This window comes from Abramis brama (assembly GCF_963993115.1).
Source record: "Abramis brama genome assembly, chromosome: 7".
Taxonomy (NCBI): domain Eukaryota; kingdom Metazoa; phylum Chordata; class Actinopteri; order Cypriniformes; family Leuciscidae; genus Abramis; species Abramis brama.
In genome coordinates, this window is record NC_139969.1 from 18,487,086 (window position 1) to 18,514,698 (window position 27,613).

The following is a 27,613-nucleotide window of genomic DNA, read 5'->3' on the forward strand; positions in this document are numbered from 1 at the left end:
AATATCGAGGGAGAAGAAGCCAAGTACGATGTTGAACTGCACGCGAGCGACGCGCATAATCCGGTGGCACGTTCAGCTCCCAACACACCCACGCGAGACTGTCCAGTGACGCGCGTATGAGAAGCTCATTAAATGGGCCATTCTACAGAAGTGGTTCAATTTCAAACATCTTTAAAAATTGTGGAAAAAGACACATTTTTAATGTATGAAAATAATTTGCAGCAAATTGTATTATCCAAGTACGCAATTTTAATTGGGCAGTTAATTCTCATATAGTATTTTCAGAAGGTTTTGAAATATTTTGCCTTTCCCCAAATTTGTCATTACCGAAAAACTATAATATAATTTAATAACAAGGGTTAAATTGACCTATTAATATTTTGTTTACATCTACCTTGTAAAAAAAAAAAAAAAAAAAAAAATGGTGCTATTTTGTTTAAAAAAAAAATTCACAGGTAAATCAATAACAATTACAATTTTAACAATATTACAAGTGTAATTTATGAGATTTGTTGTATTTTCAATCCAATCTTTGTGAAAGGCATAAAGTTAATCATACTGATTTCAAAGTTAAGGATTAGTTTGAATATTGAACCAAACACCATCATAACATCATAGTTGATAATTCAATATACTTTATTTTTGACAAAACATCATCCAGTTTCAGTCGTGAATGCACATTTTCGGTAGTGAGTAGTGACAGTAATGTTTTGGTAGCGACCACATCACATTACTTTAACTTGCATACTAAAATATACTAATGATTTGCATAACTAAACAAAACATTTGTTTATTTCCACCAAATAAAGGATTATGTGTTCCCTTTTGTCACTACCGTACCAAAACAATGATGTCTGTTTTGACTGTTTCGATAGTGACAATTTTAGATACTTTTGAGCCTAGCTCATGCTAAACAGCACGTTAGCTAGCACAGTTCTGAACAGTTTTACACACATAAAAAAAAAACTACATTTTATGGAAAAACACCCCAAAAAAGTCTGCTTAATTGCAGAAAAAAGGTGTTTGGTAATGAGGTTCATTAATGTTACACACAGATTTTCAGACTTTTGAACACATTTACCTCAAGATTATGGGACCTATCTACTCACTATGTAGCTGTGAGAGAGAGAGGGACACAGGAATATTTCCTGATCAAAAATGTAAGGGTGTTGTTAAAATCACTCTCAGGCAGTGGACTAAATCACTATTTCGGTAGTGACATGAAAACACGAGATACATTTTACAAAGAAAATATAAAATAAATATTTTGAACTTAACCTTTAAAAAAAAAAAAAAAAAAAAAAAATCAAAAATATATATTTTTTAAAAACAACAATGGAAAAATTGAAAAAACTATTTCAATATTTTCATGAGTTAAAATTTAGGGGTTAGGGTTCGGGACAGCCCCCGCCCAATGCAAATTACCCAAGAAATTATGATTTTATATATATTAAGCTTACTGATATTTTAAATATTATTGTGGGTTTCCATAGATATAAAATTATCTTGGTAAACATGTAAGATTTGAATACTTAAATGATTTTTAATGTGTTTTTTGGTTGTGGGAAAGCAGTTTGCACCAATTCTGCATGTCCCATATAGTCAAAGCTGGTCAATAACCGCAGAGATATTGTTAGAAAAACTAAAACCTTGACTTCCTAATTATGTGTACTTGTTTTATATAATTATTTTATTTTGGTCTGGTTAATTTCATGGCATCTGTTAGTATAGTTAATTGAATCTGTAATATATGTTTCTGACACAGCTGAAACCTATAATAAAATGTTGATCAAAAAAACAAACAAAGAATGGCCCATATAGGCTACTTTAAGCTATTTAAATAAATCTGTAATATTAGCCACCACTGTCAATGAAACAGTATTATGAAATCCTTATTATAGTATACTCCTAAATGTAGTTGAACTTGAAGGGAACACTGCCACACCAGTTTTTTTTTTGTGTGTGTGTGTGTGTGTGAGTTGCACAAAGTGAATGTGGTACCACGAAGCACAGAACACTTTTGTAAATATAGTATTCAACCACATTGAGCATATCACTCTGGAGTCAACAGTGTCTCCTGAATGTGAACAGCAGACTTTGTGTCAGCATAAACAGAGCCATAATAAGCAGTGGATAAGCAACGTTTTTAAACAGAGACATCACCGGCATAAAAATCAGCTCCCACCTTTTACTTTCATTTATCTGGGCACTTAAAACTGATGTATTGCATCCTTCCTTGTGGGCCTATTTGTAAGTGTATGGATGAATGTGGTTATGTGAGAGTGTGTGCTTGTTCGAAAGGCAGACAGTAGCCTAAGAGAGAGTATTGGCTTACTGTGAGGAAACTGGTTCCTATGAGAAATGAGTGGATTAGTCGAGTGTGACATGTCTCATAGGGCTGAGAGGATTCTCTGGCCCATAGTTTTGGAAAAGTCAAACAGCCCTCTCCTGACTGATGTTAGGTCAACTCAAGATTCAGGGGTTTAAAAAAAGTGAAATATCCAACATAGCCTTTTCCATCCAAACCTCTACTTGCTAAGATTTATTTTTGTTTTAGGTGAAGTCGAAATTGTCTGGTTTCATGGGTCAAACCCCATTTCCAGTACATCAGAAAGTTCTTGTAATTTGCCTAAACTAAATGAAGAAAGCAGTCATACGATGTGGTGTCATATATAATACAAAGCTGCAGTAGGAAAAGCAATAGTGTTAACTGAGAATATTTTCAGCCTTATAAAGTGAATTAAAAAAAGAGCAAAGGTTGGGTTCCTGACACTCTAAATAATGTTAGTTGCACATAAGTAGTACGTCTCTTCATCATATTTCAGTGCAATGTTGTTATCTAAGTAGTATGTGAATATGTAAATTTAAAAAAAGAATAAAAATAGTGTTAGAAATAAATGAAAACACCTTTGAAATGCCACTGTGGCATGCAAGTGCCACATGCTAGGCCTGAATTTGCATGACAGACAATATAAATTATATAATCTAGAATTATATGAATGTTTTACTTTTATACTATATAAAAGTTATTATATAGTACTTGAGATCGTAAGAAACACATATAGCCAATGAGCCATTTTATTGTATTTCCAGTACATGGTGCTGTGTTTGGCAATGATTCAGTCAGCCAGGCATTTAAAGGCCATTCGGCTACTGTTATTCCAAATGGTTGTGTGAATAACTGCATTTAGTGTGGAGGATTCCAGATTATTTTTCAATTTAATAGTAATATGGATGGCATAAAGATGACATGCAATATATTTGTTTATGGGAGTTCGGGATTGCTCATTTTATGTGAAATATTCGTCATTTCCATTTGTTGAAAGTGAAATATGGTCATTGGAGCTGTCGTTCTCTGCTGTGGATGTTAAACCCTGGCAAAAACAGGAATAGAAAACTTCAAAGATAAATTCTTACAACATTATATGCATGTAATTTAGAAAAAATACTCACACTCATGTTGCAGTCAAAGGGGCTATAAGTAGAGTTGCTAAGCTCGTCATCTTCAAGTATAGATTCCCTGTAAAGATACAAAACATGTTTGTCCTCTTTTCTTTTTTGTCATTAAATTCTAATGAAGTACATACATACCTTTTTCTTTTTTTATTCAGCACAAAAAGGACAACACCAACAGTAAATATCACCACAAGTGTCACTCCCACTCCAACACCAATACCTACAGCTGAACAAACCAACAAATGTTTTTGTATAAGGAAATACAATGAAAATTAAAAATCTAATAATTTTTTATTTTTGGACCAGTTCATGCTTCCTTGAATGAGGAAATTAAATTACATTTGAGCATTTGAGTTCTCAATTGAGCAGCCATTTTGAGAGATAATTTGAGCATTTGATTTATCATTCAAGCCGCTGTTTTAAGATTTTTTTTAATCAAAATGTCTTGTTTGAAATACAAATATCACAACTTTTTGATCCAAAATGCCATGTTTTGATTTATGAGGAAATATGAGGAACTGAAATCATGATGGGTCTCTACATTTTTGAGATGAGATGAGGTGATGAGATAATGGTGTGAAAATAAGTTAAAAAAAATCATTCCTTGGCCAGTAAAAAAAAAATTCATGACCAGAAATGAGTATCATTCTCAATTCACCCTCTATATGCAGGTGTGGCAAAGAGTTTGGATCCTGTGTGAGAGATGTAGACTGGCAGGCATTAATATATCTCTTACTGTCACTAGAGTGTGGAAGTGGTGAGGTGGGATCTGAGTCACAAGGCCCAGGAATAATGTGAACATCATCAATAGCTATGCTTCCTTTCGGACCTTCTCCCTTCAGGAATTCAAATATAAACTGTGGAGAGAGGAGGAGACAATGATGTACAAATGTTTTGTGGTTTTGCTTTGAGTAAATCTTAAAATGATTCCCATTGATCCTGTGAATTCTGCATGATAGAGTTTGATACCCAGAAAGGCTCTCGGTATGACACATAGATATTGCCTGTCCTCCACACATCGCCCTGATCTCCTGACTCCACCCATACTATCTGGCCACGCTTATTCCCGCTGTTATGGATGGTCCTAGGAAAGAAAGAGTCTCACTGAATTGTGATGAAAGTACATACACATAAAAGGTGGGTTTTTTTGTGTGTTTTTTTTTTTTTTGGTAATGGTTCTTTACCTGTTATTGACGTATAATTTGAGCGTCCCAACTTTGTATCCATACATATGATACCAGAATGTGAAGCAGTGCCCCCTGCTGTCAGGTGTGAATATCTCACTCAGAATCATGGCAGTGTCTCCCCAGGTCCCCACAGAACTGTCCATATAAAGGTAATAACCTACAGGCACAAGAGCATCACAGAACCTGTTTACACCTTAAATGAGAATGTGACCACTTGTGATCATTTTTTAAACAAAGGGTCCGATTTCATCACTATATACAGTGAGGAAAATAAATATTTGAACACCCTGCTATTTTGCAAGTTCTCCCACTTGGAAATCATGGAGGGGTCTGAAATTGTCATCGTAGGTGCACGTCCACTGTGAGAGACATAATCTAAAAAAAATATCCAGAAATCACAATATATGATTTTTTAACTATTTCTTTGTATGATACAGCTGCAAATAAGTATTTGAACACCTGTCTATCAGCTAGAATTCTGACCCTCAAAGACCTGTTAGTCTGCCTTTAAAATGTCCACCTCCACTCCATTTATTATCCTAAATTAGATGCACCTGTTTGAGGTCGTTAGCTGCATAAAGACACCTGTCCACCCCATACAATCAGTAAGAATCCAACTACTAACATGGCCAAGACCAAAGAGCTGTCCAAAGACACTAGAGACAAAATTGTACACCTCCACAAGGCTGGAAAGGGCTACGGGGAAATTGCCAAGCAGCTTGGTGAAAAAAGGTCCACTGTTGGAGCAATCATTAGAAAATGGAAGAAGCTAAACATGACTGTCAATCTCCCTCGGACTGGGGCTCCATGCAAGATCTCACCTCGTGGGGTCTCAATGATCCTAAGAAAGGTGAGAAATCAGCCCAGAACTACACAGGAGGAGCTGGTCAATGACCTGAAAAGAGCTGGGACCACCGTTTCCAAGGTTACTGTTGGTAATACACTAAGACGTCATGGTTTGAAATCATGCATGGCATGGAAGGTTCCCCTGCTTAAACCAGCACATGTCAAGGCCCGTCTTAAGTTTGCCAATGACCATTTGGATGATCCAGAGGAGTCATGGGAGAAAGTCATGTGGTCAGATGAGACCAAAATAGAACTTTTGGTCATAATTCCACTAAACGTGTTTGGAGGAAGAAGAATGATGAGTACCATCCCAAGAACACCATCCCTACTGTGAAGCATGGGAGTGGTAGCATCATGCTTTGGGGGTGTTTTTCTGCACATGGGACAGGGCGACTGCACTGTATTAAGGAGAGGATGACCGGGGCCATGTATTGCGAGATTTTGGGGAACAACCAACTTCCCTCAGTTAGACCATTGAAGATGGGTCGAGGCTGGGTCTTCCAACATGACAATGACCCGAAGCACACAGCCAGGATAACCAAGGAGTGGCTCTGTAAGAAGCATATCAAGGTTCTGGCTTGGCCTAGCCAGTCTCCAGACCTAAACCCAATAGAGAATCTTTGGAGGGAGCTCAAACTCCGTGTTTCTCAGCGACAGCCCAGAAACCTGACTGATCTAGAGAAGATCTGTGTGGAGGAGTGGGCCAAAATCCCTCCTGCAGTGTGTGCAAACCTGGTGAAAAACTACAGGAAACGTTTGACCTCTGTAATTGCAAACAAAGGCTACTGTACCAAATATTAACATTGATTTTCTCAGGTGTTCAAATACTTATTTGCAGCTGTATCATACAAATAAATAGTTAAAAAATCATACATTGTGATTTCTGGATTTATTTTTTTAGATTATGTCTCTCACAGTGGACATGCATCTACGATGACAATTTCAGACCCCTCCATGATTTCTAAGTGGGAGAACTTGCAAAATAGCAGGGTGTTCAAATACTTATTTTCCTCACTGTAAATTACTCACTTCTTTAGTGTGTTACTGTGTGTTGATAAAAGCCTGTTTTTTTTTTCAGATTTTGATTAATCCCTGGGAATCAAATCTGCTGAATCATTTACTAAAAAGACTCATTTGTTCATTAAAGGTGCAGTAAGCGATTTCTGAGAAACACTGTTGATATTTGAAATCACCAAAACAAACACACCCCAACCAAAAAGGATCACACCTATAGGTGTGTTCGACATAGGCTGTGGCTGGATGTAACCGATCGGCGAGAGTAGCCGCGTGCAGGCGGGGAGGAGCTGCAAACGGAGACGTGAAGTCGGACACTTTCTGGTTCCTGTAGTGACCGCTCACGTGGTGTTTGCATACTTTACCACAGCTGAAGTGAAATAAATGCAATATTTGCCAAATAATACACAGATGTTTCAGAGACATTTGTATGTACTGCTTCATACAGCGTCTGTTTGAACAAGAATAAAGTTCAACATAAGCTACTATCAATGAAGTGGAGTCTACGTTTTTTAATCAGTTTTAATTTGATACATGACACAATATAACAAGGTTATAAAAAACTGATTTGTGAGCTTTAGAGGAACTAAAGGTGTTCGAATAAACACGAAACACACGTGATCGTTGTCATGCGGTGAATCCGGCCAATCGTGGAACAGCTGTGTCGTCATCAGCCCTCCTGCAGCCCAGTGCAGCCGCTCTTGAGAAGCTGCGCTGGCTGAGTTCTCCTGCTACTCTCGAATCGCTCACGCGGTACTTTGATGGTGACGTCGGCGCTGTATCAAGTCGGACAAAATTTCTAACCGGCATGCACTGCTTCAAGTCAGCCGCCGATCGGTCTACGCAGAGCTGCATGATGTCGAACAAGCCTTATATCTTGATAGCTCCGCCCACAAATTCACAAACAGTTTATGCAGCACAGGCACCTCCCCCCACATGAGTGGACACGCTCCTTACTGCTGATTGGCTTCAAGTCTATTTTGATCCACTTTCAATAGCGTTTCTCGGAAATCGCTTACTGCACCTCAGGTTCAGTGACCTTTTCTTTTTGTTACATTGTTGCCAGTATGTAGGTCACAACAAATTAATCATTCATTCAATTATTTACTCAACTGATTCATTAAAAACACCTAATTATTTACATCCAAAACAAGTCTTACTATCCTAAATTAAAGGTTGTGTGCTTCATATTTACAAAGAGACTCCAGAAAGACTTATGTGTTTTCCAAATTGTTCATGAACTAAACAAATTTTAATGCACAAATATATTGTTTTTCAAGCCCAATTATCTTGATTGACAGGTGACAGATGACTAGGCTTCCCTTAACTCTTGTCTCTATTTGCAATTTACACCACAAAAGTAATGAGGTTAAGTGTATTTGATGATCTATAAATATAGTTGGAATGACTAAATCACAAAATTTGGAACCCATTGTAAACAATATTAAAAGCTACACTATCTAGTAGCTGAAAAATAAAACTGCAATGCGTTTTGAGAAATAACATTATTTTGTTTCAATGTGACAACAATGATAGATTATGTGTATAGATATGTGAATTACATGCAATCCCACAAAAATGCATCCCAACAGCTCTAAAAAGTAAACCAAGTTTTTCAAAGAATGGTTGGGTAAAATAAAGACTTGAAGAAGATGGATTTGTTTTACATTCTCATTGAGTAGCTTTAACGCTGTGATTGGATCACCCGAAACAGATCTTAATACAACAAGTAAACAGGGTCACAATTTAGGATGTGCCCGAGACATAATTCCAAATTCAGAAAGGCACGGAAAATGAATAACGCATTCTACGGTACCGTGCTCCCTCTACGCAGAGAATGCGAGATTGCGAATTTGAAAGTGAAAGTAAAAAGCAAGCGTGCATTCAAAAGTGATTTCATAACCCGCATATTGATAGCAGCTCCCTGATGCCCACACATTATATATGCAATATAATTACCTAACTATAAAATTGCAAGCGAATGCAAAACTATTGAAATATATTTTTCCTCCCATCTCATTTCCCTTCAGGTTCTCCATAGAATGCGTCATTTCCTTTCCGAACATGGTATTCAGCTTCGGGCACATATCAGATCTATCTATATACTTCCTTCATAAACTAATTCTTCATGACATTTTAATGAAGCTCAGTGAACTCCTTCAGCCCACCTGTGGAAGTGTTGGTGGAGTGGTCCACACTGGGCCGTGTGTGATTTCCAGTACGTGCCTGGGCTCTGAGCCAGTCTGCATCATCCACCTCTATCAGATTCATCCAGCTGCAGAAGTTTGCCTCAAAGTCACATTGTCCTGAAGGAGTGCAGGGATAGTTTGAAACCTGAACATCATCAAGCGCTATGACTCCCTGTTCAGTCTGGCCTGCAATTCCCTCCACCACAATCTGAAAAGACAACTGTATTAATGAGGACACTCCTGCAGTTCCACATCATTAAACTCAAGGGTACAAACTGTAGTATAACTTGTGGCAGGGTTTAAAGGCCATTATTTGCAATAATATGTGATTGTAATTCTGAAATAATGTGCTGGACGTTTCAATCAGTCACAGACTCACTCTGTAGTTTGACCCTGAGAGGGTTAGAGGGGTCTGGGCAAACCTCCACAGTCCTCCCTGCTCTCCAGACTTGGTCACCAGCAGGGGCCGATCTTTGTCTGAGAACTGTTGATACACATTTAGGGTCCCAGTGCCCTGTCCATCCATGTAATACCATAGCTGGAGACACTTGGCATCACCTGGAAAGAAGATTATGTCTTCTCATGAGAGTTTTCTACCCTGAAGTTAATAGTTTACATAATCACAGTTAACAGAAAGATACACAGTTTTCTCTCACCTGTTTGAGGCAGAGGAGATGTCATTATAGCTCTATGTCCTTGCACATGGGTAGGTGCACTTTCCATATAGAAGTAGGATCCACTCGCTGTGTTGGTTGTATGGTCGAAACCAGGTCCAGATTTAGATTTTACATTATTTCCTGACACTCGGATCCAGTCCAGGTCATCATCGGCCTGTTGTATCCAGCCACAATCCCCCTCTTCAAAGTCACAAAGACCCTCTGAAACAAATATTAGCTGGTGATATTCATAAACATTTATTTAGCAATATGTAAAGATGCGCTGATATTAAACTTCTGTCCAATATTTTTTTTGATAATATTTTTAAAAAATCAAAAAATAAAAGACTTTTATTCTAGTGAATTGAATTTAGGCATTACATTATAATGTGTAATATGTAAATTAGATATTCATTTTGAGAATTGCTAAAGATTTAATTTAACAGAGTTATTTAACTATTTTTATATACTTATATTAAACAATGTTTTGTGTTTTTAAAGATTAACTTTAATTGATCCGTAGATTACTGCAAAGGCAATACAAATGTAAAAATAGGAGAAATTAGTATGCGTGATTAAATATTCTATTTTGGCTGTCACGAAAATATCAGCTGATAACGAAAATGTCATGCATCTTTATAAAAACGATTTAATAAACTGTAAATGTTAAAAAATATGTTATTTTAAATCACTACTCATCAAACCTAGTTCTATAAAGAATATTCATTTAAAGTTATACAATAAAGTTTTATGGTCAAGATCTCCTTAATCAAATCACCCCTCTTCCAGGCTCACATTTTTGGTTATGTTATGGTATATTTAATCAAATTGTCTTTGACATGAATCAAATGCATTCAATTTGGTCACTTAGCTGACAGTTTGATACTGAAGACAGTAACTAGATGGATGAATACAACATTATGTTACAGCTGTGCCAAATGCTTGTGGTGCTCTAATAAGCATGGAGGACAATTCAACAGGGTAATGTGAAAAACAGACCAAATACTAAGCTACGTTATTAATTACCTGTGGGAGCACAGGCACCCTTAGTGACGGATAAATCATCTATAGCAATGTGCCCAGACTGTCCTCCAACTGAAGCCTCAATTAATATCTGATGAACATCTGTCAGTTTCACATGACTCTGAGCCAACTGCCATTCATTCCTCTGAGACCCTTCCCTTAGCCACATCTACAGTTTTAGAGACAAAAAATTTTTTTGGAGTTAGAATAAAACATTTTGCATTCCTTACATGTGACATTAGAAAATGCCCAGCAAATGTTTTTCTTTTGAGTCTTACTAATGTAATGTGGTTGGATGAAATGTCATATATAGACATTCTTAATGATCCCACTGTTGCTCCAAACATGTGATACCAGAACGTGAAGCAATATCCATCAGGTCCAATAGGGGGCGACAGAGGAGACTTCAAATGAGCCATATCCCCTGTTCTGCCATGACTTGAGCTCTTGATGTACAAATAATACCCTGTAAAATAACAAAAGACACATAATTAGGACATACATGATGATTGACCTGACACTGATAAGGTGGAAATGGTTACTGGCTCACCCTTTCCACTGGTGTGGTCACCCAAAGGACCTGTATTTGGAGTCTCAGTCGGTCCGCTCCATCTCTCCCAGTCTAGGTCCTCTGCAGCTCCCTGGATCCACCCACACAAGTCCTTCTCAAAGGAGCATGTGACCAAGGAAAAGTCTGGAGTACAGGAGAAGTGAGATGATCTCGTCATCATAATGTGGGCTCAGGTCACTGAGCAAAACTTTCTCAAATTTAAAAATGTAAACTACTGTTCAAAGGTTCGGGGTTGGTGAGATTTTTTTTATGATTTTGAAAGAACCAAGGCTCGCCTTGATTGGATTGATAAAAAATACAGTAAAAACAGTAATATCTTGAAATATTACTTCAATTTAAAATAATTGTTTTCTATTCTGATTTATTTGAAAATGTAATTTATTTATGTGATGGTAAAGCTTTCAACAGTCATTACTTCAGTTTTCATTGTCATGCTAATCATTCTAACATGCTTATTTGCTGCTCAATTCAAATTTGGTTGTAATTTTTGTGGAAACCATAATGATTTTTTTTTTTTTTTTCAGAAATCTTTGATGACATTCTTTTGTTACATTATAAATGTCTTTACTGTCACTTTTGATCAATATCATGCAAGCTTTTTTTTCTTTTCTTTTTTAATCTTACTGACCCCAAACTTTTGAATGGTAGTGTAAATAAATAGTCACAATATTTCACTTTAATCATTTCTAGACTACTGCCATGGCCAGATAAAATAGGATAAGCTTGTATTATATAGAAGAAACAGGATCATTATGCAGTTCAGATTTGTATACATTTCCATCTCAACTAACTTCTCAGCAGATTCCCCACCTGGAGGTTGGAAGTCCTTCTCACAGTTGTGGAAGGAGACATCGTCCAAGGCAGTTGTCTGAGTTGTGGGCAGGGAACCTTCCTGTTTGAGTGAGGTCTGGCTGCTAAAAATTAACTTGAATGGGACACAAAGAAAATATGTGCATATTCATGCAGAACACTTGCCTAATAGGTGTTTAATTTGAGCAAGGGAGAATGAATCCCAAAAGATCAGACTCATGATGGGTGCTTTGTGTTCCATACACATTCACTGTGACATACCCTGTAAGGCTGGTCTTGTTTGCCCAGTGGTAAGTGTTCTGGGACCCACTCAGCTGAAGTGCTGCTGGATCGTGACCAGAGCAGCTTCCTGTCATCTCCCTTCTGCAGGATCACGCTGAGATTGCCTGCACTTCCAGCACCCATGTGGAAGTGAAACCTAGTGCGCAAGAGATAGTAAGGACAATTAGGGTACAAGGAACATGGCAAGTGTTGTGTAACAGTATTTGTCTGTTTCACAAAAACAATATTTTACTTCCCTTTAATTTACTCCACATTAAAATGTGGTCTTGACCCCAGTTTAGTACAACATAATTATGAGTGAACTCACAGAAGCTGACAGTATGCAGAGCTGATAGGCAAGGATGGGCTCTGAAACACAGCCTCGTTCTTAGATGGATCCATTATAAACGTCTGCATGTAGTGCCCTGAGGATAAGTAAAGGGTAAAAAGAAATATGAATCATATTTACTTTGATATGTTTTTGTCGTGGATTGATATAGCATTTAATTACCTGTTCCAGTGGTGTGGTCAGTAGGCAAGTCGGTGTTGTCTGTGGCCTTTACCCATTGCCACTTGTTAGGACCTACACTTATATCACTCCATTGGCACAGTCCATTCTCAAAATTGCATGGACCTAGACAGACAGACAGACAGATATATATATATATATATATATACATATACATTCATACCGATAGATAGATAGATAGATAGATAGATAGATAGATAGATAGATAGATAGATAGATTTTAGAAAATTAGAATTTTGACTATTATATTTTATTTTTATACATATTAATCCTGAAGAAAGAAAATGACTCACCGCAGGTTTCTTCATCCTCCCCTAGAGGGCAGTCTAGGTCATAATTACACTGAGCACCAGCTGCAATGCATGTTACGCCATCTGACCGCCAGCAGTGAAATTCATTCTCCTTAATTTGACAAACCATGTCAATTTATTAATAAAAGAATATTCACTCTTCATCTTTGTACATACAGTAGTATAGTCAGTGTATGCAATATTTACAACTGAAATTTCCTGACCTTACAAGGGTTGACTGTTGGTGAAGCTGAAGAAGCATCAGTCACTGGTGTAGTTGCTGTAGCTGGTGCCATCGTTGGCTCAGGTGTGACTGGCAGCTCGCTGTTGTCAGGATCATGAGCACATGTCACAGAGAAGGAAATATCATCCACCGCTGTTTGCGATGCATGAGCCTCACCATTTCCCACATACTGGAAAACAATCTGAAAATAAAGCCAGTTTTATTTCTAACTGATGTTATACATTATTTAAGCCATGAAATTATGTAAATGACACATATACTGTAAAAAAACAACAAAAAAACTCTGACCTTGCTCTTAACTGCGGTAGAAAAGGTGACTTCTGCTCTGTGCCAGAGGAAGCTCTGTGTCACAGTCTTGTCCCAAAGTATATTGTCATCATCTCCATTACTTAGCGTCCTCAGCGTGACGACTAGCCTGGAACCAGTGCTGTCATCATGAGAATAGTGGTAGAACCTCACCTGCAAGAACAAGGTGCATCAGTACATATGAAAGAGACTTTGCATTACATTATTTGATCGACACATGACTCACGGTGCAATCAGAGCTGGGCAGCAGGGTGCTGGATATGATCTCTGCTGTCAGTTCATGTGCTGGAGTGATGAAATGACCTAGAACATGCCACATGTCCTTCAGAAATCATTCTAACATGCTCATTTAAAATGCCTTGACTGTCACTTTTGATCAGTTAAATGCATCCTTGACCATAGTGACACAAAACCTTTGAATGTTAGTGTACAGTATGTGTATTATTTTGAGCACCTGCTGCAGTGTTGCGGGTGTGGTCTCTTGGTGGTCCATGCTTAGGCCAGGCTTGTTCTCCTTTCTGCAAAATCCAGCCAGCTTCCAAGTCACTCTTCCCCCACGAACACATGCCCTGCTCGAAACTGCAGCGATGCTTATAACCCTTTACATCTAGACGACAAAAGACAAGAGGTCGTACAGTTCCTCATACAATGTTACTGTCCTGCAGAGTTCATCAGTGCCTTTAAAACTTTGAAACCACGTTTTTGACAGCTTTAAACAGAAAGTCATACCACAGAGCTCTTCATCAGTGCCATCACCGCAGTCATCGCTGTAGTCACACACTCTGTTCAGCTCCACACACACATGGTTGGAACATTTGAACATGCCCTCTTGACAAGATTCATGAGGCTCTGAAGGAGAAATAATGGATGATGGACTAATGTCTTGGCCCATTAAATAATGCTGTGTTAAAGGTTAAAGTGATCTGAGAGCTTAAAATGGATTTATCAGTAAGAATAAGTTGATGTGTTTGTAACCTGCCTGGAAGAGTGCAGTTGAAAAAGGTAATGTCGTCTATAGCAATGTCCCCGAGCTCGCTGAAGGTTCTGGTGGCTTCAAAGAGGAGAGTGAAAACCTGATGGGTGCGACCCACACTCAGCTCTGCCCGATGCCACTCATCTCCATGGTTACCAGACATCCACCACAAGGGTGTCTTCCTTGGACCTTCTTGGAGGTACACTTTCAGTTCCCCAATGCCTGGCAAAGTTGAGATTGCATTAACTACAGTATAAATCTTTTAGTATTTACCTGAAGTAATTTAACACATAAAGATGTCTAGTCTTACCCTCTCCAAACATATGGTAGTAGAATTCAAGCAGACACTCATTGCTGGCCTGTTTCATGGCAGGACTCTGAAGAGCAGCATAGCTGTTCTGGTCACCATGGCTGGCTTCTACTGCCATGTACCAGCCTACGACAAATATATGTTTTTATTATTAAATTACACTGATAGCATTCTGTTTTTGCATTATATATTAGTTATGGGAATTCTGACTCATTCAAATAGTTTGTTTCAAGAACTGGTTAAAAAAAAAAAAAGATTCAGCAATTCTTCACGTTATTATGTGGTCCATAAAATCCCTGACTGGCATATCACACGGTCTAAAATTCTCAAGAACAGCCATATACGTATATGCAGTTTTTTTCTATTAAGTTGTACTATAAGGGTGTTTATTGAAATTTAATTTATTCCAGTTCAGTTTGTTGCTGTCATGATTCAGCTCCATTCATGTTATGATTCAATGCCATTTCAAGCCTAAAAATTGTTTGCGTTTACAATAAAAAACAATAAAACTACAAAAAAAATTTTTTTATAAGAAATGAATACTTCTATTCAGCAAGGTTGCAATAAATTGACCAAGACTCTGAAGAGCAGCATAGCTGTTCTGGTCATCATGACTGGCTTCTACTGCCATGTACCAGCCTACGACAAATATATGTTTTTATTATTAAATTACACTGATAGCATTCTGTTTTTGCATTATACAGTTACACTGAATACACAGAATGCTATCATACACAGAATGCTATCAGTGTATTAGTTATGGGAATTCTGATTCATTCAAATAGTTTGTTTCAAGAACTGGTTAAAAAAAAAAAGATTCAGCAATTCTTCACGTCATTATGTGGTCCATAGTTATGGGAATTCTGATTCATTCAAATAGTTTGTTTCAAGAACTGGTAAAAAAAAAAAAAAAGATTCAGCAATTCTTCACGTCATTATGTGGTCCATGAAATCCCTGACTGGCATATCACACGGTCTAAAATTCTCAGCAAGGTTGCACTAAATTGATCACAAGGGACAAACAATATTATTATATTATATATAATTTATATAATTTATAATTTATATAATTATATATAATTTATAATATTACAAAATATTTCTATTTTAATAAATGCTGTTCTTTTTAACTTCTATTTAGTAAAGAATCACAAAAAACTGCATCACCGTTTCTACACGTATAATATGCAGCACAAATGTCTTCAATATTGATAATTACATGTTTCTTGAGCACAAAATCAGCATATTATAATTATTTATGAAGGAAGACTGAAGTAATGATGGAGTAAAAATTTAGCTTTGCCATAACAGGAATAAATTACATTTTACAACATATTAAAATAGAAAACAGTTAGTTTAAGATTTAATAATATTTTAAAATATTCCTGTTTTACTGTATTTAAATTAATGAGCATAAGATACCTCTTTAAAAAAATCAAAAAAAAAAAAAAAAAAAATCACACCAACCCCAAACATACACATTATATAGTACATTCCAGGTTAGTTGTTCTCCAAAATATTTTACCCAGCTCTGTGCCAGTAGTGTGGTCCACTGATGGGCCAGTGTTGGCGGTGGTTGTACCATTCTGGTCCCGCTCCCAAACAAACTGCCCGACACTGATATCTTTCCATTCACAAGTGTCTGTCTCAAAGTCGCACCCAACAAACACTCCACTTTCCACGCTGATGTCTGAATGTTAGTCAATGAAAAGACACTGACAGCAAACATCGCTCAAATAATTTTCGCGATAATAAACTTATTTTTCTTGAGAAAAACACTTTTCACCACATCAGCTACATCAATCATTCAAAACAATTATTTTTCACTGATTAAAAAGACAGTTTACCTTTGCATGGCTCATTTGTCAATCTAATGTCATCCACTGCAATGTATCCTTCACTGCCTGTTTGAGCCTCTACGTGAATCTGATAACAGGTTTACACAGGTTATATGATATGATTACACACAAATGGATACAATATAATGGTGAAAGTTTAAGAAATAGATAGGTATTTCACACCTGAAAGGGTTTGGTCTCAGCCACAGTGATAGAGACATTTTTCCAATTGTTCCCAGTGACCTGTGTTTCAAAGAGCAGTTCTTGCTCTGTTGCACCTGAATCTAATAGCAGTCTAAGGATCCCAGGGTCACTGCCAATAGAAAAGTGCACAATAAAAACTGCATTATCACGCCTGACAGTCAAACAGTGGAAGAGAGTGCAGAAAGCAATTAAGAACAGACCTTCCATTTATTTGGTACCAGAACTCCAAACAGGAGTCACTGGTCGGCCGGATCCTTTCAGAGGTCAGCACTGAACTACTTTTTTGGCCTTGCCTGTTGCTCTGAGATGGGCTCAAAAGAAATTTGCCTGAAAAAGGATTAGAAAAAAACATCACGTGTTGTGTCTCATCAGCTGTCCTGCTATCTCATTTTGACTTAAGTCAAATATTGGCATTATCCACAAACATAACTACTAAAGGAGATCAGGAGATCAGGGAGGTTAGTCTGACATTTTTCCTCTAGTCCTCACCATCTGCAGTGTGAGTAGTGTAATCGAAAGGAGGACCGCTATAGTGACCGTCTGCATGAATCCAGTCATGTTCATCTGTGAATCCATTAGCAACATTCACCCATGTACACTTTCCTGATTCAAAATCACAACTTCCTGCTTGGGAACAAGCTCCAGTTTTAACAGAGACATCATCCAGAAGAACAAATGACTCAGAGTTTTGACTGAGCTCTGCTCTGAACGCCACCTGTGTGCACATGCAAAATTAGATGAATAACTGCAAAACAAACCACATGACATACAGTATACTTATTTCCATAACTGAGGATATTTCAACACAGGAACTGCAGATATTTTGCAATTTTGTTTCTTACTTTCAACATAACATTTTTAAAAAGCAAATGAAAGTTACCAAAGGAAAAACTTTATGACCCTACAGTCAAAATAAGAACAGATGAGAAGCAGTGATGAATCATCAGACTAGTTCTGTGAAACAAATCAACTGACTCATTGAAAAACTCTGACTCAAAAGAATGATTCATTTACAAATTGGTTAGGATGATCACAGAAAAACAACTTCAATTTTGTTTCGTTTCTCACCAAAAGCTATCTTATAGTTTCACAGAAGACAAAGTCATACAAGTTTGATAACAACATGGGGGTGAGTAGAAGAAACAGAACCAAAGTCCCTTTCAAGGAAAGTCTGTTCACTCTGCGGCCATATTTGCAATGCCTCCGGGCAGCTATTTCGGGGTATCCCGAAATCTCAAAAACTGCTTGCTGAACTCACAATTAAATAACATATTTCAAATCAGAAACAAAATATGTTGTCTTATGCTCAAACAGCTTATTTTTCAGGCTAGACCAATGCGCATGTGCAGTCCTAAGTGGGAGTCTCAGGTTTCTATGGGAAACGGAGCTTCTAAAGGCACCTGCAGTAATTCAATGACTTTTACTTAGAAGGTGGGACATATTCTACCCTATTGCGTATTGCAGATTAATCCGTTCATTAGTAATAGGAGTGAACCGTTTTTCTATATCTATAGTCTTTGATAGAACTCACTCTGAATTTGGAAGGAGATGACACGGTGACCTCTGCTACCTCCCATCTATCAGAAGTCGCTCCAGAAAGAGACCAGAGTGCTGGACCCAGCTCCCCATTCAGAAGAACATGCACTGAGAGTGAATCACCTGAGCCTGCAGACAGCCAATACCTACAAAAAACAGCCTTTATCAAAACATTACTCTTAACTGGGTTAGAACAGAGCTTAAATACAAAAACTGGATGGACCAATATAAGATTATATTGACACAAGCATACCAGAACTGTACGCAGGACTCTGTAGATGGGCTATACTCTGGTGTCAGAAGATTTGAAACCTCTGTTTTCTGAAGATTGGACCCAAGCACAGCCATTGAATGGCCTGTCATGTGACAAAAACATGACATGGGTCAGTACATAAAAAATAAATAAAAATCTTTCACGACAAAAGCTATTGTTCCCTCACCAAGTTCAGTTCTGTACGTATGGTCAGTATGGCCACTGCTGCCGTTCACATGGAGCCAGATATTGCTTTCAGTCTTATCGGGTTCAAAGCCACACAGCAAGGGAGACTCAAATCCACACGGGTCTTTGGTAAAGAGATCACTTTAATAGCTGAGAATGTCTGGTAATTAGATAAGATGCTTTGAACGCTTTGACTCACTGTGTTCCACACAGGCTCCTGCAGTCACTCTGAAGTCATCAATGGCTATGAAGCCACTGCCTCCTGCTGTTCTGCTCCCTGAGAACTTTACCTGTACAAGGTGATAGTCATGCTCTACCTGTTGCTTTGTTGGTAAATAAGCATACATGTGGATTGAGATTTACAGTAGAAAATATGTCAGGGGGCCTTACTCGATCAACGTCTGCAGTACTAATAGAGACCTGTGCGTTCAGCCACTCAGAGGTCTGGGTGCCTCTTCTTGTCCATGTGATGGTTTCCATTGTTTTCTGAAACCAACAATACTAATGTTTTTAAATGACAAAAAAAAAAAAACTTCCTTTAAAGGGGTCATGAACTGCATCTTTTTTACATAATTTTTCCTGAGGTGCACTTATAATGTTAATATGACTTTTACATTAAAAAAATGCCATTTTCTACCCTGATTTTAGACCTCTGATTTGAACACTCAGTTGGAAGTGGCGTGTCTGCTGTGAGACTTCAATGTAAACGGCCACTACTGTGATTGGCTAATGAAATAAGTATTACATGTAGAACTCTCTCGAAAACTTTTAAAATGTTACTTTTTACTATTACAGCTGTCGAGATTAACTAATCTTGAAAAGTGTTTATAGCATTATATTTAGATCTATTCCCACCGCATGAAAGGTTGCAGCATTGTGGCAGATGACAGAAAAGTCTGTTGAGCGCATGAATGCAGTGATCTCCTTATTGCAACTTGATTTCTGCACTCTCAGGAATGCTTTAATCATAACTAACAGTACAAATGCAATGTAAATAAGAGATTGTGCAGTGTAGACATCACCACTGATTATAATGGGAGTTTTGGCAAGAGTCCAGTCATTGATAAACTCGTGCTGTGTGATTGACAGCACCAGGGATTATAAAGGGAGGGTTATTTGATCTTCCTTTCTGAGTTTCTGTATATCATTTAATCACATATTTAAATAACAGATTATTTTTCATGCTACTAAGATAAACAATGTAAAATTGTTGAAAAAAACTGACTGATTTACTGACGTATAAATAGCAATAAATTTTGAGACAAAGAACGTCTGACTGCACATGAATCCTTACATATCAGAAATCATATCACTACATTACACATGCCATGTTGAAAGTACCGTCTCAATAAGCAGATCTAAGTTTCCAAGAGATGGTCCCAACATGTAGTACCAGAATCCAATACAGACATCAGTGCTCTGAATTATCATCGGCGCTGAAATGACTGCTGTCTCTCTGGTTTCATGTTCACCAGACATATTTACAATGAGATAAAACCCTATAAGACAAAATAATAAATAATAATAAATGTATGACAAATTATTATAGACTGACCTCATCTGCCCACTAAAGGGTAAAATAATGAATCTTACCATTGTAATTTTTTAAGGTGTGGTCATATAAAGGTCCTAGCCATGGTTCATTCACCTTTCCACCCACTTGATGGATCCAATCAAATCCATCATCTGTCTCCTGGATCCAGTCACATAGTCCTGAAAGCAAAAATCTGGAATAATTAGCAAGACAGCTCACAACACACACAGGTTTCCATGTTTTGGGGAGTTTCCATAGACAATGATTTTTATACTGTACAAAATTTATATTCTATGCCCTAACCCTAAACACAACCATCACAGAAAACTTTCTTCAATTTTTTTTTATTTAAATAACATCAAGTATGACTTATAAGCTGTTTTCCTCATGAGGACCAACAATTTATAAATATATATATATAAACACACATAGATACAGTACATACATACATATATAATCAGGACAATAAGTCAAAACACAGAGGGCCGGCCGTGCACAGGAGATGCCCATGCAATTTAACAGATCTCGAAATTTGTTGCAAAGAATAAAGAAGAAAGGAAAAGAAGAAAGGGAAAATATTCCAGTCAAGATGTGCCAAGCTGATAGACTACTATCCAAACAGACTGAGTGCTTTAATAAAAATGAAAGGGTGCTTCAGCTAGTATTCAGGGGTGTGTACACTTATGCATTTGCAGTTATTTTGATCTTAATATTTGTTTCTTATCTTTTTCTCTGTAATGTGTCATTTTGGTTTTCAGTGGCATTGCATAGGCTATAATTTTTATATTAAAAGTGCAAAAGTTATAATTATAATTTATTATTATTATTAATTTTTTTACACCATAAAATCAGGCTTTTTTAACAGGTGTGTAGAAGTTGTATCTCCACTGTACAAATACATACATATACACATACACATTCATGTTTTGCTCATTCATCTCTTACCCTCCTGAAAGTTGCAGTCCAAGGCGGACGCAGGTGGAGAGGTTGGCTCGGTTGTGGGTGCTGGTGTTGTTGGGATCAGGTCAGAGCAGCGCGTATTCCTCCTGATATAGATGTCATCCAAAGCAATAACACCTGTGTCTAAGTATTGACTCACGGCTTCAAACACAATCTGCAAACCGTGAAGTTTAAGTCAGCTATTGTCAAGTATCTGATGGTGTGGCATGTGTTTGTGCATCAGTCTCTCACCTGGTGCCGTTCAGATGATTGGTAGTCTACAGTGACATGATGCCACACATTCTGATGATCGCCAGTTCGACTCCACAGACCACGTAAAGAACCGGACTCATTTACATAAATTGCTAGTTTCATCTTATCTACAATAATAAACACAAAATATACAATGGAAGAAAAATCATGGTGTTTATACTGCCTCAACTAGTCATAGGAATAGACATTAACAAATCAGTAGCACTTTATTTTACAGTCCTGTTCCCCGTGTATATACTATGTACTTCTAATTACAATAACTGGATAATAACTAGGCACTAACCCTGAACCTACTCCTAAACCTAACCTAACCCATGTAGTTACCCTATATTACCCAGTACTTTCTTAGGTAAGTTCAATGTAAATACACGCAAGTGCACGTACTGTAAAATAAAGTGCAACCAATAAATAATTTTAGATTTTAGACTTTTTGACTCAAAGGCCCCCAGTTATAAGATATTTCTGGTATTTCTGCTGTAGTTATGACATTAAATAGCTGCTTGTTTTCAAACTTTAATATATTAACAGAAACTGGTAGTATTCATGAATTCAATTAATTGATCACAATTCATTTTGTGACTCCAGAAGGTTCAAAAACTGTGTGTACTTCAATAAAAAACAGGGAAAATAAAAGTGCTTTTTAGCATTTTAAATTAGGATTAGTTTGATTATTTTAATATACTAATTATAATTTATTAATTTAAATACTTTTGAAGTCACCACAAAAATCTACATTGACAATTCTTGTTTTTCTTATAGAATATTGCAGTATTTATTCATCAAAATAAATAAAGTATTAATCTTTCAACAAAATAACTTCCTCCCACTTGCAGGGACATCTCTCTTTTATCTCTTTTTGAACTGAAGTGTGCATACGATGAACACTTTACTATCCCATGAGGCCACGCGAGAGGATTTTTGAATGAGCAACGTAACTGACGCTAGTAGGTCACATGATAATGACAACATGGCGAATGTAGTAAGTCCAGATTATATTCATACTACACACACATTCATAGAACACATATAGAACATACTTTTTAGCGGTCGTGAAGTAATTACTTATTCAAAATAAGTACCTACTCAGAGAGTATGCGATTTTGGATGCAGCCACTGTTTTAGATCATTCTAAACAATCAAGTCTCTCTTCCAATAATATTTCGAAGTCTAAAACACAATTGAGGTTCTCTACGTAGATGCTCACCAATGCTCCACTTATGCATGTGGAACCAGAACTCCAAACAGCCTTGAGATTCAGTATCCATCATCTCACTCTCAAAATAAGCAATCTGATCTGGTTTGCCATATGTGTCAAAGGCCATGTAGTGTCCTGGATAGAAGAGAATGAGTGGTTGTCAAAACACAGTTTGCTGCACTTGTGCGCATGGGTTTTATTCCAAGAGTCAATAATTACATAAAAAGGAGCACTCTATTACCCGGTGTACATACAGCATTACGTAATGTGTTGATATTTACCCATGGCAGTGTTTGTGGTGTGGTCGACCTCGGGGTCAAATCCACTACTACTGGTTCCAGAGGTCCAGCTCCAGTCTACACTGGAGACGTTGACATGAGTATTCACCCATCCGCACATGTCCATCTCAAAATCACAAAACCCTGAAGAGAATCATGTGCACAGTTTTATTTAGATGGTAGAGCAGTTTTTAGTATAAAACATTTGTTTTGAAAATATTTGAAGTGCTTTGTGAGGTGAATAGACGTTAATTAATTACTTAATTTATTCAAGATCAGCAGCAATGAAATAATAATCTTGTGATTATGAAGTTCTAGGACTTACCATGAGGAGGGCAAGGGTCATTTAGAACTGTTAGGTCATCAATGGCAATATCATGTTCCTGCTCATTTCCAACCACTGCTTCAAATATGACCTGTTATTCAAGCAGTAAACCAGAGGCTGAAACATAACTAGATTGCATAAATGTGCAGAATTCCAGAGGTCAGGGTTTGGCTGGTTAGCTTTAGCAGTTAGTATGTGTCATAATTACTACATCATTTCATTTAATTTCATAGCAAAAGGCCTCTTTCTTCATTGACAGGTATTCAAAAGCATGCATTCTGACTAAATTTAAAAAATGTGGCCTGAAGCAAAGATGACCAGTCAGTGCAACTGCCATTGAGATGAAAGGGAATACTAATGGATGGCTTTTTTCCAGGAATTATAAGCTTCATTGTTAGAACTTATAATACCAATATGATTTTTAATATCACCTGTATAATAAAGAAATACTTACCTGCCCGCAAACCACTGCACATGCAGGTCATATTTATTGGGCAATAAACATTATTGGACAATCAGTACTTCCTACCAAATTATTATACTGACCATCTTTAATGTTCCCAGTTAATGTTTTACAGGTACTAACATTGAACCTGTTTATGGCTCTACTTAAAAAAAAGAATTAAATGGATGGCTGTATGAGTGTGTGTGTGCAGACACGCTTCACATTCACACTGCACATGTTATTAAAAGCAAGCAGAGAACATAATCAGAAGCTGTGCCATCCACAATGAGCCAAAACCTACAAAAACAGTATGAGCATAAAATATGTGAAATTAAATTACATAAGAGAAGAGTACTTAGACACGTTTTACAAAATAAATAAAATAATTACAAAAAACATGTGTAAAATTATATTAACCCAATAAAAAGTTTTCATATTACATGGAGCTGGTCGCCACATGTAGGATGACATGTTGACATTACCTGACCATCCAAATACTACACTCTTTATGTTATAACCACCATATTATTGGACACTTTCACTCCTAAAATAAATTAATCATGTTTGGCTGTTAGTAATGCGTTTCTACAGTGAATCTAGAATCAGTAACTGAAAACCTTTCTTTTACTTTCACGCCACCATTAGTCAGTTTAAGTCCCAGATGATAACATACTGTAAGCACAGTGCAACATACACTAAATTACTGAGTGTACCTTTTAAACTCTTCTACACGCACCTTATATGGGCTGTGAGGACTTTTGACTGTTGCTCTGCCGTGTCTCCACTGTTCTCCTTGATCTCCACTCGCACTCCACACGGGCATTTGAGATCTGGCACTGTGCAGCTCCTGGACATAGATGTTAAGAGAACCCACGTCTCTTCCATTCATGTGGTACCAGAACATCAAGCACTCTCCGTGCTCAGAGGAAGGGTGATTGACATCCATCAGCATGCTGCCTCTGCTCCCACTGGGGTTCTTCCACAGCTGTGCACTCAGGTAAAAGCCTATGGATAAAAAAAATATGAATTATCATCACATTGTTGCTATTATTATGATGTCTCGTATGCTGTAGCTAAGGTGGATATTCAGACCCTTATCAGTCTCTAAAGTATGGTCCGTTGCAGGGCTGGGGGTTCCAGTTGCCAGTTCTCCATTAGTTCTGATCCAGGTAAAATCAGCTGTAGGGTCGGACGACAGGCCGCATAGAGAGCCTTGGAAGGTGCATTCCCGCTCAGCTGGGCAGGACCCATTAATACTGTTTGACACCTGCACGTCATCTATGGCGATGTAGCCTTCAGTGCCTTCCAGGATGCCCTCAAATATAATCTATTGGATGCAATGCATGAGAACAAACATGTACGCATATATCCACCTGGGTATAGTGTGTATGATTCAGTACCTGAATTGGTTCTTCACTGTCTGCGAAACTAAGGTCCACAAAACGCCACTTGTTGCCTTGAGTCCCTGTCCTCATCCATATAAGCGTCAGATTTCCATTAGCATGCTTGGTGATGAATCTGAGAGAGCCTTCAACAGCCACAGACACCCAGGATTATTATAACCACATGTAAATATGTACATGCAAATAAGTAACAACATATGCTGTAACATAAATATGTGTTTGGTTAGTTTTTGACTGTTCACATAAAGAGCTTAGACAAAAGCCATCTCTCTGACCAACTTAAAAATCACCATGTTTTTTGTGAGGTTTAGGGGTAGATAAATGAAAAGGATGCACAGACCCTGATTTGTGCAAATGCAAATGATTTGTGCACCATAAATATGAACTACAGTTCTTACACATTCCTGGTCTCATTATGCAGAATTTGTTGGAGCACATTATTACATGAAAAACATTCCTTCATGAAACATCCACTTTTACAATCCAATCAATTCCAGATGAAAAAATTCATCAATTCTGACTCCATACTTTCTTTATCAAGAGCATGATGAGAGCATGTTCTTAACTCACCAATGTTTCCACCGTAGATTAAATACCAGAAGCTGACACATTTGACCTGCTGTGGAAAGCTGGCCAGTCTGGCTGTCTCAGGTGGTTTGAAGGACCGTTGTGGTGCTATGAACATAAAATAACCTGCACAAAATAAAAAATATTTGTTTACTTTAAAGTGAAGTTTTATATTTTTAGGTTTAAGTTTGAGGTTTATATATTTATTACATTTTTATCAACTAAAGTTTTACTAAACCTTTACCAAATTGATTTAAAAAACCTAAAAAATAATAATGCTGTTCTTTTGAACTTTCTATGCATCAAAGAATCCTGAAATAAATGTGTCCTGATTTCCACAAAAATATTAAGAAGCAAAACCGTTTTCAACATTGACAAGGAATGTTTTTGAGCACCAAATCAGCATATTGAAATGATTTCTAAAGGATCATGTGACATTGAAGACTGGAGTAATGATGCTGAAAATTCAGCATTGCCATCACAGGAATAAACTACATTTTGAAATATATTAAAATAGAAAAGTTATTATTTTAAATTGTACAAATATTTCACAACACAACTGTCTTTTTACTGTATTTTTGTTCAAATTAATGCAGCTTTGTTGAGCATCGGGGGCTTCTTTCAAAAACTTTTAAAAACCTTACTGACCCGAACCAGTGGTGTGATCATGTCCAGGTCCCTCATAACCAAAAGAAGGGTTCTGTCCATTTTCTCTCCTCCATTTGATTTCAGCTGACTGGTCATGGTACCAGGAACAGGTGTCTTTCTCAAAGTCACAGCTGAGCTGGTCTGAAGCTGCAGGGATGTCTCCCTCTGCACAGTCTATCAGTGTAATGTCATCCAGCATGATATCCTGATTTCCGATGTTTGAAGGAATTACGGAAAATACAAGCTGTGTTTTTGAAATGGAATAAGAAAGCATTAATACAAAATCAGTAAAGCTCTTCCAAGTACAGTGTCCAAAAACAATTTAGTGTGACTGAGATGACTGTGAATGCAGTGCATTACCTTCAAGCCCAGAGGAAGATTTCCAATTAACAAACAAGCATTTTCCCAACCATTAGTCTGGCCCTTTTTAATCGACCATAACTTTACAGATGAAGTGCCACCAATCAAACTCAGTGAAAAGTCAGAAGAGATATTCACAGGATCATGGAGATGATACCAAAAGCTGAAATTAAACGATTACAAAACTGTGCTCACACTACTAAGCATTAAAATAATAATAATAAAAGAATGAGAATCTGAGTGATTAGAAAATAATTATTTAAAAGTGAATGTTTGATGTGCTGCTTCTCCACCTTATCTTGCATCCGAGTGCAGTGGCCCTGGGAAGTGTGTGCTCCAAAATTGCTTCCGAAAAAATATTTACAATATCACCTTCTGTATGCATAACTTCACCTATAAATAATACAGAAGTCTAATTATCAAAAGTTCACATGATATCAAATCAAATCCAAGGTGATTGTCCTAGTCCAAAGGCCTACCCCAAGGTGATCCTGTGGTGTGGTCCACACCAGGGACAGCACTGATGTTTGCCATCTCTCGACGCCATTTAAATTCATCCTTACTGGAGTTAATCCATCCGCAAGCATGTTCCTCAAAGTCACAAGAGCCTGTTACAAAAGATTTCTTAATCTTATTTCTTAAATTGTGAACCTAGCATTGTATTGTAAAGCTATTATTTTCCATGTATTTGCATGCAGGTGTTGCACGGAACAGATATCACAATTGTATAGCTGTAGTCCTATACATTTGTGATATCTGTTCTGTGGTGTTTCATGCAAATAAATGGAAAATAATAGCTTTACAATACAAGTTAGTAAATATTACTACATGACAAAGATGTGTCATCGGCAAGGGAAAACATAATTTGATAAAGATGACAATGCTGTAACTACCACAGAACTCCTCATCTGATCCATCTGCACAGTTGGGGTGGAAATCACACACGTGCTCCATGGAAAGACAG

General features: G+C 37.3%; 2 protein-coding genes across 2 annotated transcripts; both read right to left on the reverse strand.

The window, feature by feature from the left end:
* Positions 1–3,081: 3,081 nt before the first annotated feature.
* LOC311087580 (apical endosomal glycoprotein-like) lies at positions 3,082–14,217 on the reverse strand. The gene is made up of 22 exons (XM_084120907.1): positions 14,112–14,217; positions 13,837–13,989; positions 13,609–13,685; positions 13,365–13,535; positions 13,057–13,257; positions 12,836–12,944; positions 12,525–12,647; positions 12,342–12,438; positions 12,014–12,170; positions 11,753–11,867; positions 10,922–11,065; positions 10,650–10,837; positions 10,375–10,540; positions 9,349–9,570; positions 9,072–9,250; positions 8,672–8,900; positions 4,641–4,800; positions 4,426–4,540; positions 4,193–4,313; positions 3,592–3,682; positions 3,454–3,520; positions 3,082–3,374 (listed from the first exon to the last, which is right to left on the reverse strand). Exons 1-22 carry the CDS (start codon positions 14,203–14,205, stop codon positions 3,291–3,293), a joined length of 3,063 nt encoding a protein of 1,020 aa, XP_083977033.1. The 5' UTR covers positions 14,206–14,217; the 3' UTR covers positions 3,082–3,290.
* A 4-nt stretch (positions 14,218–14,221) lies between these two features.
* LOC311087513 (MAM and LDL-receptor class A domain-containing protein 1-like) lies at positions 14,222–26,488 on the reverse strand (the record flags this gene model as incomplete). Its single annotated transcript, XM_084120839.1, has 25 exons — positions 14,222–14,231; positions 14,358–14,577; positions 14,666–14,791; positions 16,191–16,355; positions 16,513–16,591; positions 16,687–16,816; positions 16,908–17,034; positions 17,197–17,422; positions 18,239–18,389; positions 18,497–18,599; positions 18,684–18,806; positions 18,882–18,972; positions 19,073–19,168; positions 20,024–20,181; positions 20,276–20,395; positions 21,162–21,330; positions 21,408–21,535; positions 22,633–22,758; positions 22,905–23,045; positions 23,227–23,317; positions 24,408–24,676; positions 24,764–24,998; positions 25,072–25,199; positions 25,645–25,767; positions 26,290–26,488. The coding sequence occupies 25 exons, from the start codon at positions 26,486–26,488 to the stop codon at positions 14,222–14,224; spliced, it is 3,534 nt and encodes a 1,177-aa protein (XP_083976965.1).
* Between the last annotated feature and the right edge of the window lie 1,125 nt (positions 26,489–27,613).